Raw genomic sequence first — 20505 nt, forward strand, 5'->3', positions numbered from 1 at the left:
TCTCTTCGCCGCCGCAGCCGCGCGCGGAGGAAACGGAGCCACTGACACGGGCAGGAACTCCCGGGAGCTTCTCGGGCTGCGAGCCAGCCTGTCAGGTCGTCAGCCTGTGAAGACGCCCCCGCCACGGTTAACGGCCGTCCAGCACGTCCCAGCGGTCGCGTACGCCACGCGCTAGCGGGCCTCCTCCGCGCAGGCGCGGGAAAGGCTCTGCGCGTGCGCCTCCTGGCCCCTCCCGCGCGTCCGCCCTTCGCGGGCCCTCTTCCCGCCCGTCTCCTTCCCTCACTTCCGTCGTTTCCTGGCGACGGCCGTAAGTTGCGGGCGGAAACGGCCCACGAGGCCCGCCGTAAAAGGCCCCGCTCGCGCCACTTCCGGCCGGCTTCCTCACACAGAGCTGGTGGGCGATCGAGAGGCGGAGGAGGACGTTCCCCACGGCCGGAGCCATGGAGATGCCGCTGCCGCCCGACGGTGAGGCGCTGCCTTACTTGGGGACCGTTTCTCTGTTCCTCTGGAGTTCGCTGTCGCCCGCCCCGCCTCCTGGGGGTCTCGGGCCTGCGAGGGGGCGGGGCTCGGCCTCCCGGGTTGGCCTGCGGCCTCTCCGCGGGACCACCCCGCGTTCCCCGCGCGTGGGTGTCCCTTGTCGGGACCCGTACGAGGACTACCTCTCTGCCGCCCGCCCCGAGCAATCCCCAGCCCGGCGCACCGGGCCTGGCGCGGTCCCCACTGACGCCCCGCGTGGCCTTTTCTCCTCCCTGCAGACCAGGAGCTTCGAAATGTCATCGACAAGCTGGCGCAGTTCGTGGCTCGCAACGGGCCCGAGTTTGAGAAGATGACGATGGAGAAGCAAAAGGATAACCCGAAATTCTCATTTCTTTTCGGAGGCGAGTTCTACAGCTACTACAAGTGTAAGCTGGCGCTGGAGCAGCAGCAACGTGAGTCCCTTCCCCTCTCGTGCCGCCCCCTGGTGCGATTCTCCGCTCAGATTCCACAAACTGCCTGTTTTTTAGTTTCTCGCGCTTTCCCTGTGGATTGGGGCAGCTCGGTCTGCACGATGCCTTCTGCTGTCCTCAGAGCCCTGCATGGAGCGGCTGCCGGGCCGGGGTGTGATGGAGAATGCGGTTATCGATCCTCGCCTGGCCTCTGGGTCAGGCATTCCGCTATTGTTTTGCAGGTGTGAGGACTGAGATCCGCTGATGTACAGCAACTTGTTTAGTGTTTCCCAGGGAGGAAATGATAGCGGCTGGACTGGAGCCTTCCCGCCTTTGTCCAGGCTCCTTTGTGTGCTTCAGGGGTCCAGTAGGGTTTTTGTGCATTTCAGATGCTAGCAGCGGTCCAGACCAAAAAGAACTGGTTATCTCTTTTGGATTTTTGTTGTTAGTTGATGTAGAGTTAATTTTGAACCATGGAACCTCCATGTGTGCAGAGTAGAACTGCTCCATAAAGTTTTCTAGGCTGTGGCCTTTCAGAAGCAGATCACCGGGCCTTTATTCCATGGCACCTTTTGGTGGGTTTGAACTGCCAGCCTTTTGGCTGGTAGTCGAGCACGTAACCATTTGTGCCACCCAGGGACTCCCTTTTGGTTTTAGCTCTTGGCAAATGTTTCTCAATGTTTGTTCAGCTGAGCATCAGGAATTCTGGCCCTGCTCTCAAAGAGTCTGAGATGAGACCGGGGAGATGCAGCTGGTCTTTGAATAATGGATGAATAGTCACCAGGTGGTGAGTTTCCTGATGCAGGGCTCTACCTGTCTTGTTCAGTAGGAAATCCCCAGTTGCTAGATCATGTTGCTAGAATAAGTTGTTGTTAGCTGTTTCTTGACAAGTTGACTCCTGACTCATGGTGGGTCCTGTGCACAAGGAATCAGACCATTGTAATCCGTAGGATTTTTGGAAGTAAATTGCCAGGCATTTCTTCCTAGTCAGTGTTAGTCTGGAAGCTCAGCTCAAACCAGTTCAGCATCAGAGCAGCACACAAGCCTCCACGGACAAACAGGTGGTAGCTGTGCCATGAGGTGCATTGGCTGTGAATCGGACCCAGCTCTTCCCTCATGGAAGGACAGAGTTCTACCCTGAGCCACCACTGCCCCCTACCAAATGAAGAGGGGATTGCCAAGTGGTGGGGCATTGAAAGAGGAGTGCTCCCTAAAGGCCAAACAGACCTGGCAGGAATCATTGTTGTGCCCTAGCATGTGGCATGCTTTGGACATGTTGTCAGGAGGGCCCAGTCCCTGGAGAAGGATATCATGCTTGGTAAAATAGAGGGTCAGTGAAAAAGAGGAAGACCTTCAACGAGGGGGATTGACATAGTGACTGGAGTAATGGGCTCAAGCATAACATCGATCACGAGGCTAGAGCAGGACCAGGCAGTGTTTTGTTCTATCATACGTAGGATCACTATGAGTCGGAGGCAACTCCATAGTACCTAACAACAACAGCATGTAGCGCAAGCAAGTAGGCGTTGGTAAGGCAGATAGAGTCGGGCACAGTGTGTGCAGAGGCAGGACAGCTCCAATGAGCACTGATTCAGGAGAGGCCCAGCATGGCTGGAGCATAAAAAAAACAAAACCAGTTGCCTTTGAGTTGGCCCCGACCAATGGTGATCCTCTGTGTGTCAGAGTAGAACTACACTCCGTATGGTTTTCAGTGGCTGGTTTTTCGAAAGTAGATCACCAAGCCTTTCCTCCAAGGTGCCTCTGACTGGACTCGAACCTCCTACCTTTTGGTGAGCAGCCAAGCACATATACCATTTATACCACCCAGGGAGTCCAGCTAGAGCATAGAGTGTATGTGGAAAGAGTTTGATTCAGGGCGTTACATCTCAGGGGAGGGTTGGGTTTCTCTCTGGTGCAGGAATTCTTCTGGTCCCTGGTGAGATTTGAGGTGGGAGAGCAAGGCAGCTGCCTGAAATCATTGGTGAGATGTCACGTATGCTTGTGTGTTGCTGGAGCGGTTATTGTGTAGCCCCAGCACACCACATTTACAGCTGCTGCTACCAGTAGTGGGAAGCCTTGGGAGTTTTAGGCAAGGGAGAGACCACCTGGTGGCCATCGTGGAGGGCAGGCCCAAGGGAGCATGAGTAAAAGCTGGGGGACCAGTGAGGAACAAGACTGGCAGTGAACAAACTGACAAAAGATGATAAGGTCTGGATTAAGTCAGAGAGCATGGGGGCAGGTGGGGCTTGGGGGTGGGGCTTAGGTGGAATCAGTTGGGTGTTGATGAGGGTGGCATACAAGGAGGGTGGGGAAGACACCTGGGACGGTGCCTGACTTGAGTGACCAGGTGGTAAGAGTGGCTTTTTTGTGAGGGGGCCCACACTCGCCATTCCCCTGGAGGGCCAGGAATCAGGAGCTGCTCCAGGGCTTGACACTGTAATGGGAGGGATAGTGTGTGCTCACCACCAGGGAAATTGAGGTCAGGAAGAGCTTTCTGCAAATGCTGTCTTCTCTGGGACCTCAGGACTGTGTTGGAGTTAGCCAGGTGCAAAACCAGGGTGGAAGAGTGTCCTGGGCAGAGGGACAAGCTTCAGAGGGGCCTAAGAGTGGGGTGGGCAGGGGAGTACCCAACAGCTCACACCAGCTGGAGCCCAGAGGAGGAGGGACTCCTGGAAGGGTCAGAGGGGAAAGGCTGAGCAGGGAGTACCGGCTGCTGAGGAGTTAGGCATTTGTCTTGAGAGCTTTGGGGAGCGCTACAGGGGTTTCAGACAGACTGCAGGCCCGGGGCTGTGTTTTGGAACAGGGCCCCCCCACAGTGCAGCTGCCCTTCACCCTCTAGTCAGAGTCTGAGTCCCAGACCAATCAAATGGCACTAGCAAATTTCTTGGGAAAGGGCTAGGCTGTGTTTTTGTTTTTGTTTTTTCACACCTCTAGTCTGGCGCAGGCCTATCCTTTTATAAAGTCTAATGTTGTTGTTAGTTGCCGTTGAGTTGACTTGGATTCACGGTGATCCCATGTGTGCAAAGGAGAACTGCCCTGTGGGGTTTCTGAGGCTGTGACCTTTCAGAAACAGGTCGCCAGGCCTTTCTTCTGAGGCATCTCTGTGTGGGTTCAAACCTGGTTAGTAGTCCAGTGCTTAACGATTGCACCACCTGGGGACTCCGTATAAAGTACAATAGATGTATGAAATGTCGGATTGCTATGAAAGTCTGGAAATGCTCACTCTCCACATCTGCACAGGTCTGGTTTCGGTATCAGCCTGGGGTGATGCGTGACCCACATGTTGAGCAGCGGAACAGTGGCTGCGGTGTGGAGGGGACAGAGGGGTGAAGGAGACCAGTTCTAGGGGTGATGGCAGGTGGGGTCAGGCAGGGATGGCAGGGGTGCTGACAGGCAGGAGTGTCATCTGGGATAGACAAGCCACGTGACTTGGCGAGGGACGAGGTGCAAGGGTGAGGGGAGTCACCTGTGCCTGTAGGTTCTGGCTTCGGTGTCAGGAGACCTGCGACACTCAGGAGCTCGGGAGGAGGAGGAATTTGGGGCATGGGGCAGGAGGGATGTGTGCTGGGTGTGAGAGGCCTGTGGGAAACCTGCAGACCCATCCACTCAGTGATTAGGCCCAAGGCTTGAGGAGCCGAGTATGGAGATGATGGGTGTGGGAATTGTGGCATGCAGCCACAACTGCAGCCCCAGACCCAAAAACCACACGTGCTGCTGTCAATTCCAACTCATGGCGACCCCATGTATTACAGAGTAGAATTGCTCCGTAGGGTTTTATTGATTCTAATCTTTACGGAAGCAGATCGTCAAGCCTATTTTTTGCGGTACTGCTGGGTGGGTCAAACCAACAACCTTTAGTTTAGCAGTCGATCACAAAGTGCTTCCATCATCCAGGGACCTCATAACTGCAGCCTCAGGGTACGTTAAACCCCCCTGGAGAGCTTCGTAGACAGAGCTTCGAAGCTTAGGATACAGGCCAAGCATTCCAACTTTTTGGGTCAGACAGGAGCCAGCAGAGGTGACCGAGGAGCAGCCAGAGGGGGATGAAGGGACAGGAGAGTGTGTCTGTGACACCAAGGGGAGTGGGACAGGGACCTGAGACAGGGCCACACTGGGCTGGTTAAGGGCATCCTGAGCCACCTGTGGTAGGGGTGGGAACGGCAGAGCCGGCCTACTGTGGGTGGGTGCAGTGAGATGGGGAGGTGAAGGCATCTTGGTTGTAAGTTGCTGAGAGGAGCATGGGGTAGATTTCAAAGATAAAGATTCAGGTTATTTAGTTGCTGTTGGGGAAGAGCCAGTAGAGAGACAGACACACACTGGACTTCCTGAGGCAGTGTCCTGGGAGGCTGGGGGTTGCAGCATGAGTCAGGCTTGGCCCACAGGGAGCCTTGGGTGCACATTCCAGAAGACCCGAGCAGCTCAGGCTGCTCAGTTGGCCGGGCACGATGCGTTCACCTGTGCACTCTGCCGGCCTCAGCTTAGGCCTTGTCTGGCGCTAGTGCCTCTTGCAGGCTCTGGCAGGGCTGGGTCACATTCAGATTCGCAAGGCCAAGAGGCCAGGGGGAGAGCACCTTGTCTGCGGTCCTTTTCCCCACTTGCCTCCCCAGCTGAATCGGGATGTACGCCCACCCTGACTCGGTCTCCCACAAGCAGAATAGGTGTCCACAGCCAGCAGGGACCAATTGACCCCTGAATGGTACGGCCCCTTTCCCGAGGATGTAGATGGGAACAATCAGAGTCCAGGGGAGAAGAAGGGCAGGGGGCAGCGATATGTGCTGGGGGGCCTGCAGCTTCGTGACTCGGGTTGGCATGGGCCAGAAGGACAGTGCAGCCAGGTGGGGCAGTGTTGGAGGGAAAGTGACGAGGAGACAGCCCTTAGGCCCTCCAGGGAGAGGCAGGGCTCAGAGGCAGTGATGGAGCCCAGAGCATCCCGGCCACGACCTGTGAGGTGAGGCAGGTGGTGGGCTGGATGCTGAGGAGCTGGCAACCCCACACCTGGAAGCAGTGGATCTGGTCTGGCAGAGAGCCCCCTTCTCACAGGTCACCTGTTCTTCTCTCCCCCAGTCATTTGCAAGCAGCAGGCCCCCGAGATGGAGCCGGCTGCGGCCCTGCCGCCCCTGCCACAGCCCCCGCTGGCCCCGGCAGCACCCATCCCACCGGCTCAGGGCGCCCCATCCGTGGACGAGCTCATCCAGCAGAGCCAGTGGAACCTGCAGCAGCAGGAGCAGCACCTGCTGGCCCTGCGACAGGTACGGGGCCCCCACCCTGGCCCTCTGACAGGCACCCTGAGTGGGCTCAGGACCCTCTCCTTCCACTTCTCTCTGGGTCCTGAGGTGGTACCAAGAGCTCACAGGACCTTGCCCAGGGCCTGGCCCCCTAAGCCTCCATTTCCCGCCTGCAAGTTGGAATTGACAGCATGAGGCTTCACATCTCTGGTCCCCATGGCAGACTGGAGACTGGCCTCACCTTGCATTTTGCCAGACTGATGGGCAAACACAGCCTGCTGTAGTCTTCGGCTCCATCATTCTCCTGAGGCTGCTCCCTCCACTGGCTTCCTGACCTGGCGTTTCCTCTCGGCTGTCTGCTCATGGCTCTCGCTCAGTGTCTTCCTTCCCTCCTGTCTTAAGTAGATGTGCAGAGGCACTCTGCTCATCTGGGTCTCAGTATTCGCCTGTTACCTGGGGGCAGACAGCATTGCCCTGTGTCCTGTCTGCTACCCAGGCAGGCATGTAGGACAGGGTCTCCTGTGGCAGGGGCAGTGCACTGCTGGACACTCAGAGCGTGTCATCAGGCAGGACAAGGGCCCCTCCTCACAGTCTGGCCCGCCTGACCTCCCCAGGAGCAGGTGACGGCGGCTGTGGCCCACGCGGTGGAGCAGCAGATGCAGAAGCTACTGGAGGAGACCCAGCTGGACATGAACGAGTTTGACAACCTGCTGCAGCCCATCATCGACACGTGCACCAAGGATGCCATCTCGGTGAGGGTGGCCCTGGGCAGGGGTGGAGGGCTCCCAGAGCTTGGACCTCCAACCATCCCATCCCACATTCAGGAGCCCAGCACATCCTGTCCAAAGCTATGGGCCTTTCCCTTCCTTGTGGGTGTGCCCGCCTCAGATTCTGAATCCCACATCCATCTACAAGGTGTTGGCCTGGGCTGAGGGCAGCACACTCACAGGCAGGTGGGCCCAGTGGTGTGGCCTTCCCCATGAGGACCCATCCTCACACTACCTGGCCATCACAGGCTGGGAAGAACTGGATGTTCAGCAATGCCAAGTCACCACCGCACTGTGAGCTGATGGCCGGCCACCTGCGCAACCGTATCACGGCCGACGGGGCGCACTTTGAGCTGCGGCTGCACCTCATCTACCTCATCAATGACGTACTGCACCACTGGTGAGTGGGGCCTCGCCCTCCACCACCTGCCTGCCACAGGCTTGTGTCCATGCCCCTGTTGGGGGGCTTGTCTGATACCCTCTCTCCCCCTGGAAGCCTGAAGCTGGCTGTCCTCACCTACCCACCAATCACCTCATCTTGCAGGGGGTTCCTTTCTCACCTTAGTCCCTTCCCCAGACCCCGAACACCATCCTCTCTGCCCCTTGCTCTCCTTGGGGTAGCCTCCAGGCATCTCAGTGAGTCAGGCCTGAGGCTCCATCCCTGACCCCAGCACTAGGCCCGGCTCAGCGGTCCTCATGCTCCGCCTCCTCACTCCCTCTCAGCGACTCTGGCTCTGCACCAGCCACCCGCTCACTCACCCTCACCCCCTCAGCCTTTGTTCTGTTCTGCTGCTGGGACCCCCTGGGGGCTGTGCTCACCCTCAGTCTGACCCCGCTATCTCCCAGTGTCCTCACACAAGAGCTGTCCTGCCTCTCAAGGCCAGGCAGGGCTGCTGTCTGCTCAGCCAGTTGGCCAGGACTTTGGCAATTTACGAGAAAGGCAAATAGGGAGACAAAGAATCTGGACCAGAGAAAGGCCAGGGGTGGGGATGGCACGACTCTGCTGCCATGAGGTTGGTAAGGTGGCCCCAGGGTCAGCCGGACTAGCAGGGGCGCCTTGGTTATGAGCACGGCTCCTGTGAGAGCGGAGGAGACTGAGCCAGGCCTCAGAGAAGCAGGTTTTCCAGCCTCTCCCTACGGGAGCCGTGTCTCGCCCACCTCCTGCCACATCTGCAGCTCGGCCCCCACCCCATCTGCACAGCCTGTGCATCTCAGCTTCACTGTCTGCCACAGCTGTATCCTTCCTTTAGTTCTCTCCCTTGAGAGAAGCCGCCACCCAGAACCTTCTTTGCTCTTGCCATATTTTCAGCTCTGCAGACTTGCGTCTTGTGTTTCCCCAGCGACACTGCTCTTTAGCTCTGGCCCGTGGTTAACGGCGGCTGTCTGCTGTGTCCGAGGCTGTGTGCTACTCTTCTGCCCTCCCTCCTGACACAGGGCCCTGCTCTCCACTGAGCTCCCTTGGGCGAGCTCGGCCTTTGGAGGGGCCTGAGATGCTCACCTGGGCCCTGCGTCCTCCCGGAGGTGCCTGGCGGGGAGGGCGGGAGCCCGTGGCTTAGCATCATGTGCACCTTGTGGCCTGGCTGCAGGGGCTCCCCTCACATGGTCTCTTCTGGACTCAGGGCCTCCCCTGTAAAGCAGGGTTGTGACCTGGAAGCCTGGGAGGCAGGCCCGCGCAGAAGTCTGTGCAAATAGCAGTGACCAAGCCTGGGTCGGCAATCCCCTGCGGCCCCGTGGCACCCTTTGTCCTTACCCGCAGTCCCCAGGCAGAGTTCCCTATGAAGAGCCCAGCATGAGGTGCTGGCTCCCACAGGCCAGGCCTGTGTCCCCCCCTCCCATCACTGTCCCCCAACCCGTGGGCCCTAATGCCAGCCCAGTCTCGCCCCGGGTCCCTAGCTGGCAGAGGGCGTGGTGGCTGGAGCCGCGGTGTTGACGGGCGTGTGGCCGGGTCCCGCTAGGGCCCTGACGCGCGGAAGGTCTCTCCCTCACAGCCAGCGCAAGCAGGCGCGGGAGCTGCTGGCTGCCCTGCAGAAGGTGGTAGTGCCTATCTACTGCACCAGCTTCCTGGCCGTGGAGGAGGACAAGCAGCAGAAGATCGCCCGGGTGCGTGCTGGCGTGGCACAGCATGGGGGCAGGGCTGGGCGGGGACACCCCGACTCTTCTGCTAACGCAGCCCCTCCCCGCATACCAGCTCCTGCAGCTCTGGGAGAAGAATGGTTACTTCGATGACTCCATCATTCAGCAGCTGCAGAGCCCGGCCCTGGGGCTCGGCCAGTACCAGGTGGGCACTGAGGCCAGCAGGGGGTGGCCCTACTGCCCAGCAAGTTCCAGGAGCGAAGGGACCGCACCCCTTGCCTACACCAGGGTGTGTGGGGGCAGCCAGTCAAGCTGGTGGCCTCAGAGCCCCAGGACCATGAAGGGGGTGGTGCTGAGCAGCAGCCTCTTGGCCGCTTCCCCCCCACACACACACACATACACACACACACCTGTTTACCTGGCTGGCCTTGCTGTCCTGGCACACCTGTGCCTAGTTGCTAGATGTGGCCAGCACTCTCAGGTGTGAAGGAAGTATGGTCTGTCCTGCCTCTGTTTGGACCTCCTGACAGCTCCCACATACAGGACATGAGGACAGCTGCTGTGGTGACCCCACCACACCCCCTGTTGTCGTCAAGCTGGTCTGGTGGAGTTGCTCACTGTCTTCCCTGCTTCTCTCCCCATGTCCTCTGAGGTGGCATGCACTCCACAGCCCTGTGCCCCCACCCTCATCCTCCTCTCCCTTACCTGGCTCCGGTCCATCTGTGAGCCTCCAGTGTGCGTGCCAGAGGCTGAACAATGCCTCTTCCCTCTGTGACTGTCCCATGTTTCCACAGTGGGAGGCCCAGTGCTCAGAAAGGCCATGGGGAGCACACAGCCTCCCTTTCTGTGGTAGGGTGGGCTTGCCCTCATACACGGGGCATATGTCCCCTGGCCTGATGCCTCCATTTATGTGCACCAGGCTCCTGGCATGGTCCCTTCCTGTGTCCCTGAGTCCTCTTGAGACCCTCTGAGGCCTGTCCTGCCATGAGCCCCACTTTACAGATGATGTTGAAACTCAGTGAGTGCGTGACTGCTTGAAGTCATGCAGCCTGTGAGTGGGCCGTCAGCATCTGTCCACCTGACCACCACTCATCCTCGTCACCTGGGAATCAAACTGCCAAATCCCGCACCCGCTATGGTTGTGATGGCCGTGTTTACTGTCTGCGTGATAACTACCACATACCCTGGGTCTCGTTGCCCATGAGCATGCTTTGAGGCTTCCTAGAGGCGCGGGTGCCAGGAGTCTGGGCGGAAAGCTAAGCTGCACACCCTGAGTGCCGGCCACCCCTCCGCCAGGCGACACTCATCAGCGAGTACTCGTCAGTGGTGCAGCCGGTGCAGCTGGCCTTCCAGCAGCAGATCCAGACACTCAAGACCCAGCACGAGGACTTCGTCAGCAGCCTGGCCCAGCAGCAGCAGCAGATCCCAATGCCCCAGATGGACGCTGAGGTCAAGGCTACGCCACCGCCCGCTGCCCCACCCCCAGCTCCCACACCTGCCCCAGCCATCCCGCCTACCACCCAGCCAGGTATGCACCCCCTGCCACCCTTGTCACACTAATGGTCCTCGGGGGGCATGCTTCTCTAGTTCAGGGGCCCCGTCTTAGGGACATCTTTAGTCTGTTCACAAGCACTGGGACCAGATGTTTCCCCAGAACCTTAGAAGCCAGACAGATTGACAAGAGGGTCCGAGACAAAGATAGCTTTCATACCAAACTGGACGAGGATGGTGCAAGGTGGAAACTCACCTAGGGTCGTTTTTGAGCAAAGAGGCAGGAACACTACGTGAACACTAGCAGGCGGAATTCAAAAACCAAAACGACCAAACCCATTGCTGTTGAGTCAACTCCAACTCATGGTGATCCTGTAAAACGGGGGTGTTTAAAAAATACCTTGTGACCAAATCAGATCTCCCCTAGGAACAGAAGGATGGCTTGGTAGAAGACCTAGTGAGGAAATAACAGGGGGAAATGCTTTTTTAATTAGATGCAGAAAGGTGAAGTTCTCTGATAGAAATTATTTTGCAAGCAAACAGTAAGGTAGCACAAATGGTTTCACGTTTATTGTAGAGCGTTCAGAGAAATCAGGCATGTTCTTGCGCGGGGTGAGTAGTGGCGGCGTTTTTCAGTGGGGTCATTAGGCAAGAGTTTGGAGTGAAGCCCCGAGCGGCCGGCCTGGTCTGGCGGCCTCAGAGTGGTGATGGGTGTCATGGTTGGATGGCACCCCCTGCCAGCAGGGCCTCTAACCACCTCTGGCCGGTTTCAGATGACAGCAAGCCCCCCATCCAGATGCCTGGCTCTTCCGAGTATGACGCGTCGGGAGGGGTCCAGGACCCTGCAGCTGCTGGGACCCGGGGCCCTGGGCCCCACGACCAGATCCCTCCCAACAAGACCCCCTGGTTTGAACAGCCACACCCCGTGGCTCCCTGGGGCCAGCAGCAGGTAGTTCTGGGAACTTGGGGGGGCGGCGGGTAGATGAGGGAGCAGATGGGGCAGTGGGCAGGAGTCAAGACTGGCGGAGGAGCACGTGGTGATAATCCGTTTTCCAGGGTGGGGCCCTCATCCATGCTGTGCATTGTCTGCCTGTGGTGCACGGTCCTGCCCTGGCCCTGTGCTCCTGGCCTCGGGCTGCAGGGAGGCAGCCACGTGCAGAAAGGGGTCATCTGTGTTTGGCCTCCCCCAGCAGTGGCCTTAAATTTAAGGATTCAGGAACAAATAAAACAAATACGTCTGTGAGGTGCCCTAGGAGACAGCGTTGGCGGGTGGCAGGGCAAGTGAAGCAGGGTAGGGGCCAGCCTGGGGGTCTCAGGGAGGACTTACGTGGGTGCCAGGCTCAACCACTCGGGTTCTTGGGGAGACAGCACAGGTAGGTGAGGGAGCTCGGGCTGCATGGTCCCAGCACATTCTGTCTGGTCAGAAGCAGGCATAGCAGCCATGAAGAAGGACTCACACCAGTGTCACTCACCTTATTGGTGCCACAGTGTCCGCCAACCCCCTGCGCCCCAGGACTGGCCTTGCCTCACCCAGTGCTTGCTCTCTGTCTTACAGCCCCCTGAGCAGCCCCCGTACCCGCACCACCAGGGCGGGCCACCCCACTGCCCGCCCTGGAACAACAGCCACGAGGGCATGTGGAGCGAGCAGCGCGGCGGTGACCCTGGCTGGAGCGGGCAGCGTGAGGCGCCCTGGAGCGGGCAGCCCGAGCCTGGCTGGAGTGGCCAGTTCGAAGGCCCCTGGAACAGCCAGCATGAGCAGCCCCCCTGGGGGGGAGGCCAGCGGGAGCCACCCTTCCGCCTGCAGCGCCCACCACCCTTCCGCGGGCCCTTCCCGCCACATCAGCAGCACCCGCAGTTCAGCCAGCCTCCGCACCCCCACAACTTCAACCGCTTCCCACCGCGCTTCATGCAGGATGACTTCCCCCCACGGCACCCCTTCGAGCGGCCCCCCTACCCACACCGCTTCGACTACCCCCAGGGCGATTTCCCAGCTGGTGAGTTTGCAGGGTCTGGGGGGTGGGAAGACAAGGCCTGCAAAGAAGGTTCTGGCACAGGCGGTGGCACCCCAGCCTCCCGAGCCACCCCCCAGTGCCCATTTCTGTCCTGCAGAGATGGGGCCCCCGCATCACCACCCTGGCCACCGCATGCCACACCCCGGGATCAACGAGCACCCACCCTGGGGTGGGCCCCAGCACCCCGACTTCGGGCCTCCCCCTCACGGCTTCAACGGACAGCCCCCCCACATGCGGCGGCAGGGCCCCCCCCACATCAACCATGATGACCCCAGCCTGGTGCCCAATGTACCCTACTTCGACCTGCCCGCAGGGCTGATGGCCCCCCTTGTGAAGGTACATGGTCATGGTTGGCTTCTGGGCCTCCTCCCAAAATGCCAGCGGGTGGGGCCCTTTCCTGTGCGGGTCCCCATCCCTGCGGGAACCTGAGCGTGCTGGCGGGTTGGTGGAGGCTGCCTGAGCCCACGTCCCTGTGCTGTGTGAATGGTTTTCCGGTCCTGGCGAGGTGGACATCATTGGGGTGGGACGGCAGTGGAGAGCCAGGTTGGGGCCTGTTGGGGGTGCCTGCTGCTTTTGGGCAGGGGGCTGGGGGCAGTGACTTAGGTTTAGTTGTCTATAGGGCAGTGGCCTGCAGAGGGCATGAGATCCACCACGTGTCTGGACAGAGTGGGGTGTTCCTCACTGCCTGAGCTGGAGGGTAGTGCCTTCTGGGTGGTGTCCTGGGGGAGAGCCCTGTAGCTCTCCTACGCTAGGGCCTCGACCACCTGTACTCTGCGCTAGCAGAGAGGTTCAGAATCAGGCGTTGGTGCTGCTCAAGCCAGGGAGGAGTAGAGTTCTCCAGGAAGGGAAAGGTGAGGGGCCCAGGGGCCTGCCCTGCCCCCCAGTTGTGGTGATACATGTCCTCTCGTACAGCTGGAGGACCATGAGTACAAGCCTTTGGACCCTAAAGACATCCGCCTCCCACCCCCGATGCCACCCAGCGAGAGGCTGCTGGCTGCTGTGGAGGCTTTTTACAGCCCCCCGTCCCACGACAGGCCCAGGAACAGGTACAGGCCAGGGTACTGTGCTGAGGGATCCCCATGGAGGGTGGAAGCAGCTGCCATCTCAGTGGCCCATGCAGCAGCCAGGCCTCCTCCCAAGGTATATGAGGCTCAGGGAGCCGTGCAGGTCCCGTGTCAGGGAGGGCCTGGCACAGACACAGACAGCAGGTCCTTGGTGAGGGGGTTTAATGGAGACACTTAGAAGACATTAGCGCAGACTTGGCATGTGCCAGAGCTGATCTCCCGCAGGGTCTCACTGTTTAGCACAGCTAAAAGCCTCCTGCCCCACGCTGGGCGCAGGCCTGTGTCTGTGAGTTGGAGCTGTCCGCCCCCTAGGCTGGTGATGGGTCCCCAGGACTCCTCGGTGGAGCAGCCATGTGTGGGGAAGGCCAAGCTTGTCCTCAGCGTCAAAGTGGGTAGTTTCCACCGTGCACTGAGTGGCAGAGGGAGGGTCCTGGCCCACAGCAGGTCTGCCAGGTGCTGTCTGTCCCTGGTACTCCCCATGAGGGGCCAGTCGTGGGAAACACCCTGTCTTGCAGTGAAGGCTGGGAGCAGAACGGCCTATATGAGTTCTTCCGTGCAAAGATGCGGGCCCGGCGGAGGAAAGGCCAGGAGAAGAGGAACAGGTGAGAGCACCCGGCCCCTGCTCTTGGACGAGGGCGTATCCTGTGGGGAGTCAGCTCCGAGCGCACCTCACCCTGTCGTGCTAGCAGGCCTCGGCCTGAAACCCATGATGAAGGGACTGCCCCCGGGGAGAGAGGTGGTATGGGCTATTCAGCAAGGTGTTAGGGACACAGTGCGGCACCGTGGCCAAGATGCTGTGACCGGACACTTCGTGAGCCCCAACTGCCGGCGCCCCGGGTCTCCTGACACCATCTCTCCCACAGTGGGCCCTCGAGGTCACGGAGTAGATCCAAGAGCCGAGGGCGCTCTTCCTCCCGATCCAACTCGAGGTCCTCCAAGTCGTCCGGCTCCTACTCACGCTCCCGCTCGCGCTCCTGCTCCCGCTCCTACTCCCGTTCCCGGTCCAGGTAGGTGGAGCTCTGGCTGACACAGCTCACAGTGCTAACGCTGTTCCCAATGGTGCCGCTCATGGTGCTCTTTCCCGCCATAGGAGCCGAAGCCGGTCACGCTCCTCACGAAGCCGGTCACGGTCCAGGTCCCGGTCCCGGTCCAAGTCGTACTCCCCAGGCAGGAGGCGTCGGTCCAGGTCACGGAGTCCAACTCCGCCGTAAGATTTCTGTCTTAACTGTCATGTGGCCTGCGGGTGGAGCTGGATCCTCCGGTGCGGAACTGTGAACGTTTAAACAGTGGGCATTAGAAGACACACGTGGGCTTAGGGTGAGACAGCCCCCAGGCCACTGCATTAACGCGCACAGCGGCTGCCTTCCCACTGCCATGTGACAGTTGTACCTCCTCGGTCACCTGCATAGAGCCTGGGCAGTGGCCAGGCTGCGTGTTCTCTAACCGTTCTAGGGGTGCCTATGACCTGCCCTCGATGCTAAACTTGGGGCGGGGGTTGTCCTCTGAGGGAAGCCCCTTATCTGGCTGAAGAAAAGGAGAACGAAGAACAGTAGAAACACAGGATTATGTGTGTATGTCCATCCTATAACGGTGAACGTCCGTGTACGCCACACGCTGTAACATCCTAATCGTTCCAATAAACGTGGCCGTGACTTTTTGAACACCGTAACCTGTCTTGGTTTTAGTTCCTCGGCTGGTCTGGGTTCTAACTCTGCACCGCCTGTCCCTGACCCCAGGCTCGGAGAGGAGAACAAGGGGCACCAGATGCTGGTGAAGATGGGTAAGGCCCCAGGACACCACTGGCAGCACACTCCTTGTAGTGGGGTATCTACAGAGTTGGGGAGCTCCGAGAGGGGCGGCGGTGGGTTTGCCGGGCAGTGTTTCTGTGGTATCGGTTCCACATCTGTGAGCACAGCATGTTTGTGAGCGGTTAGCGGGTCAGGGTACGTGCACTTACAGCTGGGTTGTAACCACACGCTTGCCTTTCTTCCAGGCTGGAGCGGATCCGGTGGCCTTGGCGTGAAGGAGCAGGGCATCCAGGACCCCATTAAGGGCGGCGACGTGCGGGACAAGTGGGACCAGTACAAGGGCGTGGGCGTGGCACTGGACGACCCCTACGAGAACTACCGCCGCAACAAGAGCTACTCCTTCATCGCCCGCATGAAGGCCAGGGATGAGTGCAAGTAGTGGCTGCTGCAGCACTCGACCGCCGGAACCGTCCACTGAGGGGTAGTGGAAGCTTCCGAAATGGTCACGACAGTTGGCTCTGACCCAGCCTCGTCCCTGGGAGGAGGTGGAGGACTGAGGCTGCCCAGGGACGAGGTGGCACTGCTCAGTGGAGAGGAGGCGCCCAGGCCTCGCCTGCAGCCGCCTTGACCCAAAGACGTGCTGCAGGTGCGACGCCAGCCTCTGGTTTTCCTTACAGCGAGAAGTGAGGAACACCGGACCACCCCCCAGACACGGGCACACGAGGCTGCACATCTCCCCCAGTCAGCTCTGAGCCTCCTGGACCAGCAGGCGCCAGAGAGGAGGCCCCAGTGACCAGCATACCACCTGCTTTCCACCCCCGGGTGCAGTGATAAAAACCAAGGCCGGGCACGCTCACCATTTCCCATTTAAAAATGGAAGCCAAAGTAGAACGAGGTTTTTGTTTTTGCTCCACATGGTTTAGTTTTAGAAGCAGGAGTGCTGACCTGAGACCATCCCATGAGATGATTCAGAACCTGCCTCTCACAGACACACGAGCCCTGACTTCAGTTCTTTCAGTTGTGGAAGTTGGTATTTTCTCTCAAACGCTGGCCATTGGCTGTTATCTGGGAAGCATGTTCTGAGGAGCAGGTCTGAGCGTCCTTTGGGATCTCTGGTACCCGCGGTGGTTCACCTGGAGGGCCAGCCCCGCGCCCCCGGCCTCCCCATGTCCTCCACCCCCTCCGCCCGCCCAGGCAAGGCCAGGCCTCTGCACCCAGTGCCTGTCGGCAGCTTGGTGCAGTGCTGTTTGTACAGAAACCGTTTTTGAAAAATTCTTTTCAATAAGATACAAAACCTCTCCAACTTTTGACCCTGATGGGATAAAACATTTGATTTTGTTTTAGATTTCCTGTAGCTGTGAATAGTTTGAAAGTGTCTGATTCAGGATAATACATAAACGTGCTGTTAACAGTTCGTGAATTTTACTGTTTTGCCTTCAAATAAAGATTTTTTTTAAAGAACTTACTTTTTAAACCCTGCGTGTTTCTCTGCAGCGTGCTCTGGCAGACAAGGAGTGGGCGGCTTCTGTGGGGTGGAGTTTGGGACTGAAGGCTCTGCCCTGGCATCTTGGCACAGGTGTCCCTACACGTAAATGTCCCAGCCTGGGCATGGTGGCTGAGGTCCGCCCAGGCTCTGTCCCCACAGACCTCTATGGGGTCCTGCAGCCACCAGGCACAGGCTGCTCATCAGGCATTCATGGAGGAGGCGTGGGTGAGCTCAGCCTGCCCTCCCCTCCGCCCCCTGTACACATCATGTGGAGGCGGTGACGTGTGTGTGAGCATCACGGTCAAGCACACCAGGCTGACCTCACCTTGTGCTCATGGCTCCTTCTGTACCTCCTCCAAGGCCTCCTCCAGGGTCAGCGGGGCTGGCTTGTGGCACTGGATGTACTGTGGGTAGAGGACAGAAGGATGGCCATCAGCACACATGGACAGGGACAGAGCCACCACCTCCACCTCAGTGTGCTGCTGGGGGCTGAGGAGATGCCAAGCCAGTGCCAACATAGGGCTCCTGGGCCAGCTAACAAGCGCAGTGACAGGTTGCCCTGGATGTGCACAGCAGGGACATGGGTGCTGTGGGGACAGAGCAGCCCTGGAGTCTGACAGGAGGGTGGCCTTGGCTGAGACAAGGGCTGCTGCTGCCCTTGGGCAGACCTGGTGGACAGTGGGAGCTTGGGTGCTACCAGTGGGTGGTGTGGCCAGATCACCCTGACTGCCACGTGTCCAATGGGACAGGCAGGGTCACAGCAGGTGCGCCATCGTGGCCCAGGAGTGGGGCACTGCCGGAGGAGCAACCTGTTCACAGATGAAACGCAAGGAGGGGCCGACCTGGCAGTGGTTCTCCCGGGTGACTGCACCACTCCGTCGTGACCTCTCAGGGGGCCCTGTAGTCTATGCCCAACAGGCCCCAAAGGCCCTGACGCTGGTCAGACTGGAGAACTGCTGACCCAGAGTGAGGAGAAGTAAAAGACACCAGAGTCTCAACATGTGGACTTTGTCTTGATTAAAAAGTTGTAACAAAATGTACAACAGCTGAGACAAGTGGGCCCTGAATAAACCACTTGCCATCGAGTTGATTCTGACTCATGGCAACCCCATGTGTGTCAGAGTAGAACAGTGCTCCACACGGTTTTTCTTGGCTGGGTAGACTCAAACCTCCAACCTTGGGGTGAATAGTTTGTGACACCCAGAGACTCCATACAGTAAGTATACACTTCTGTATTCATACACAAATTTAAGATTTGGGAGGGAGAAAAGGCAAGAGAGCACGACACCCTTCAGGCCATGCCCCCCTGGGAGAGTGGGCACTGTGTCCCTCACAGAGAAGACAGTGTCACCTAGACTAGGACATTGCTGGCCCGAGGTCACGCAGAACCAAGCTTCAGCCCTGGCCCACCTGGTACCAGCCCCAGCAGGCTCACCAACAGAGGCTGAACGTGTCGGCCCTGATGCCCAAGCACCCCCGCTGACTGGAGGTGTGTCCCCCAGGGTGGAGGCCTCTCTACCCAGCCCGTCACCTCTTTGGCCTCCTCCAAGGTGTGGTAGTGGAACGTGTCCTGGTCCAGCGATGCCAGGAGCGAGGCATGCAGGTGCCGGTTGGCCTCCAGGAACTGCTGCGTCAGGGCCAGCTGCTGCTTCAGCAGATCATTCAGCGCAAACACAGCTGGGCTGTGAGCTGTCAGGGCTACACCACCGCTGCTGTGTCACTCAGCAGCCCTGCATCCGTGTGCCCACTGTCCATCCCCCCTCATGTGAGGGGAGGACAGGTGGCCCCGTGTTTGTGGCCACCCACCCCTCTTGGAACACTAGGATGTGCTCTGGACCCACCGCTACTCTCTGGAGAGGTCACGGCCTCATCTAGTCTCGTCTTTCTGTGTCTACTCAGGAGGAAGGGCTTGCTTCCCACTGGGCTGTGCAGGGACTTCAGGAGCTGCCTATACACGGCACCCAGCTGCCGCTGGTCAGAGACGGAAGCCTTGACCTGAATGTCCAGCCTCTTACAGAGGACCAACCAACCAGTTGTTATCGAGTCAACTAACTCATGGCGACCTCGTGCGTCAGAGCAGAACTGTGCTCCATGGGGTTTGCAATGGCTGATTTTCAGAAACAGATTGCCCGGCCTTTCTTCTGAGGTGCCTCTGGGAGGACTCAAACCTCCAACCTTTCAGTTAGCAGCTGACTGTGTTCACCTTTTAAACCACCTAAACCAAAAAAACCAAACCTATTACTGTCAAGTCAATTCTGACTCATATTGACCCTACAGGACAGAGTAGAACTGCCCCATAGGGTTTACACGTCTTTATGGAAGCGGACTGCCACATCTTTCTCCCATGGAGCTCGTGGGTTTGAACCGACTTTTCAGTTAGCAGTCAAGCGCTTAACCACTGTGCCACCAGAGATCCTTTAATCAACCCAGGGACTCCTTCTATATACTGACACGAGAAAGTGTGTGACTGTTAAAAATGGCCATTACTAGAACCACATAGTAACCTGGAGCATCTCTGAGATGGTACAAAGTTTACAAAAACCAGGATGTAAACACCACACTGGCATTTAATATCTTGGTAACTTAAACAAAAAATCTCATGACTGAGGGGCCATCTAAGATACTCCACTGGTCTCACCCCGTCTGGAGCAAGGGGAGAATGAAGAAAACCAAAGACACAAGGGAAAAATTAGTCCAAATGACTGATGGACCACATCTACCATGGCCTCCACCAGACTGAGTCCAGCACAACCAGATGGTGCCCAGCTACCACTACCGACTACTCTTGACAGGGATCACAGTAGAAGATCCCAGACAGTGCTGGAGAAAAATACAGAACAAAATTCTAACTCACCAAAAAAAAAGACCGGACTTACTGGTCTTACAGAGACTAGAGAAACCCCGAGAGCATGGCTCCCAGACACCCTTTTAGCTCGGTAATGAAGTCACTCCTGGGGTTAACCCTTCAGCCAAAGATTAGACAGGCCCATACAACAAAATGACACTAAAGGGGAATACCAGCACAGGGGCAAGGACTAGAAGGCAGGAGGGGACAGGAAAGCTGTTATAGAAAACCCAAGGTCGAGAAGGGGAGAGTGTTGACATGTTGTGGGGTTGGTAACCAATGTCACAAAACAATATTGTACTAATTGTTTAATGAGAAGCTAATTTGTTCTGTAAACCATCTAAAGTACAACATTAAAAAAAAAAATCTCATGAACTGAAGGAAATATTTAGGGGCAGATAATGGTGATGGTTGAACACCCTGATGAACATAATTAATGTCACGGAATTGTACCTGTGAAGATGTAGAAATGGCAAATGTTTCGCTACATATACAAAAACCAAAGCCAAACCTATTGCCATTGAGTCGGTCCCTGACTCATGCCGAGCCCGTATGTTACAGAGTAGAACTGCTCCAAAAGGTTTTCTTGGCTGTAATCTTTACGGAAGCAGATCTCCAGGAGTTTCTTCTGCAGTGCTGCTTGGTGGGTTTGAAATGCCAACCTTTAGGTTGGTAGTTGAGCACAAACCATTTGCACAACCCAGGGACTCTTATTACATATATATTTATCACAGCTAAAAAAAAAAAAATGGTATTAAAAAAAAAAACTTGAAAGCCCTGATGGAGCAGGAGAAAAGTGGGGTGCAGAACTCAAATTCTAGTAAAAAGACCAGACTTAATGGTCTGACTGAGACTGGAGGAACCCCAG

General features: G+C 57.9%; 2 protein-coding genes across 2 annotated transcripts in view; one reads left to right on the forward strand and one right to left on the reverse strand.

The window, feature by feature from the left end:
- The first annotated feature begins 388 nt into the window (after window positions 1-388).
- On the forward strand, window positions 389-15745 carry CHERP (calcium homeostasis endoplasmic reticulum protein). Its single transcript, XM_004384423.2, has 17 exons — window positions 389-465; window positions 756-929; window positions 5991-6175; window positions 6766-6903; window positions 7167-7318; window positions 8907-9018; window positions 9107-9196; window positions 10288-10519; window positions 11256-11431; window positions 12038-12476; window positions 12592-12830; window positions 13407-13540; window positions 14074-14160; window positions 14422-14565; window positions 14649-14765; window positions 15244-15338; window positions 15552-15745. Exons 1-17 carry the CDS (start codon window positions 441-443, stop codon window positions 15743-15745), a joined length of 2733 nt encoding a protein of 910 aa, XP_004384480.1. The 5' UTR covers window positions 389-440.
- An 801-nt stretch (window positions 15746-16546) lies between these two features.
- The window catches only part of CUNH19orf44 (chromosome unknown C19orf44 homolog), a 19516-nt gene continuing 15557 nt past the window's right edge, over window positions 16547-20505 (reverse strand). Inside the window, exons 7-9 of the mRNA XM_023738765.1 lie at window positions 18324-18490; window positions 17118-17196; window positions 16547-16831 (exon numbers count right to left, since the gene is read on the reverse strand). Of these exons, the coding sequence (XP_023594533.1) occupies window positions 17125-17196; window positions 18324-18490 (239 nt within the window). The 3' untranslated portion in view covers window positions 16547-16831; window positions 17118-17124. The remainder of the gene's footprint in view (window positions 16832-17117; window positions 17197-18323; window positions 18491-20505) is intronic.

The sequence above is a fragment of the Trichechus manatus genome, unplaced genomic scaffold (assembly GCF_000243295.1).
Source record: "Trichechus manatus latirostris isolate Lorelei unplaced genomic scaffold, TriManLat1.0 scaffold00122, whole genome shotgun sequence".
In the NCBI taxonomy this organism is placed as follows: domain Eukaryota; kingdom Metazoa; phylum Chordata; class Mammalia; order Sirenia; family Trichechidae; genus Trichechus; species Trichechus manatus.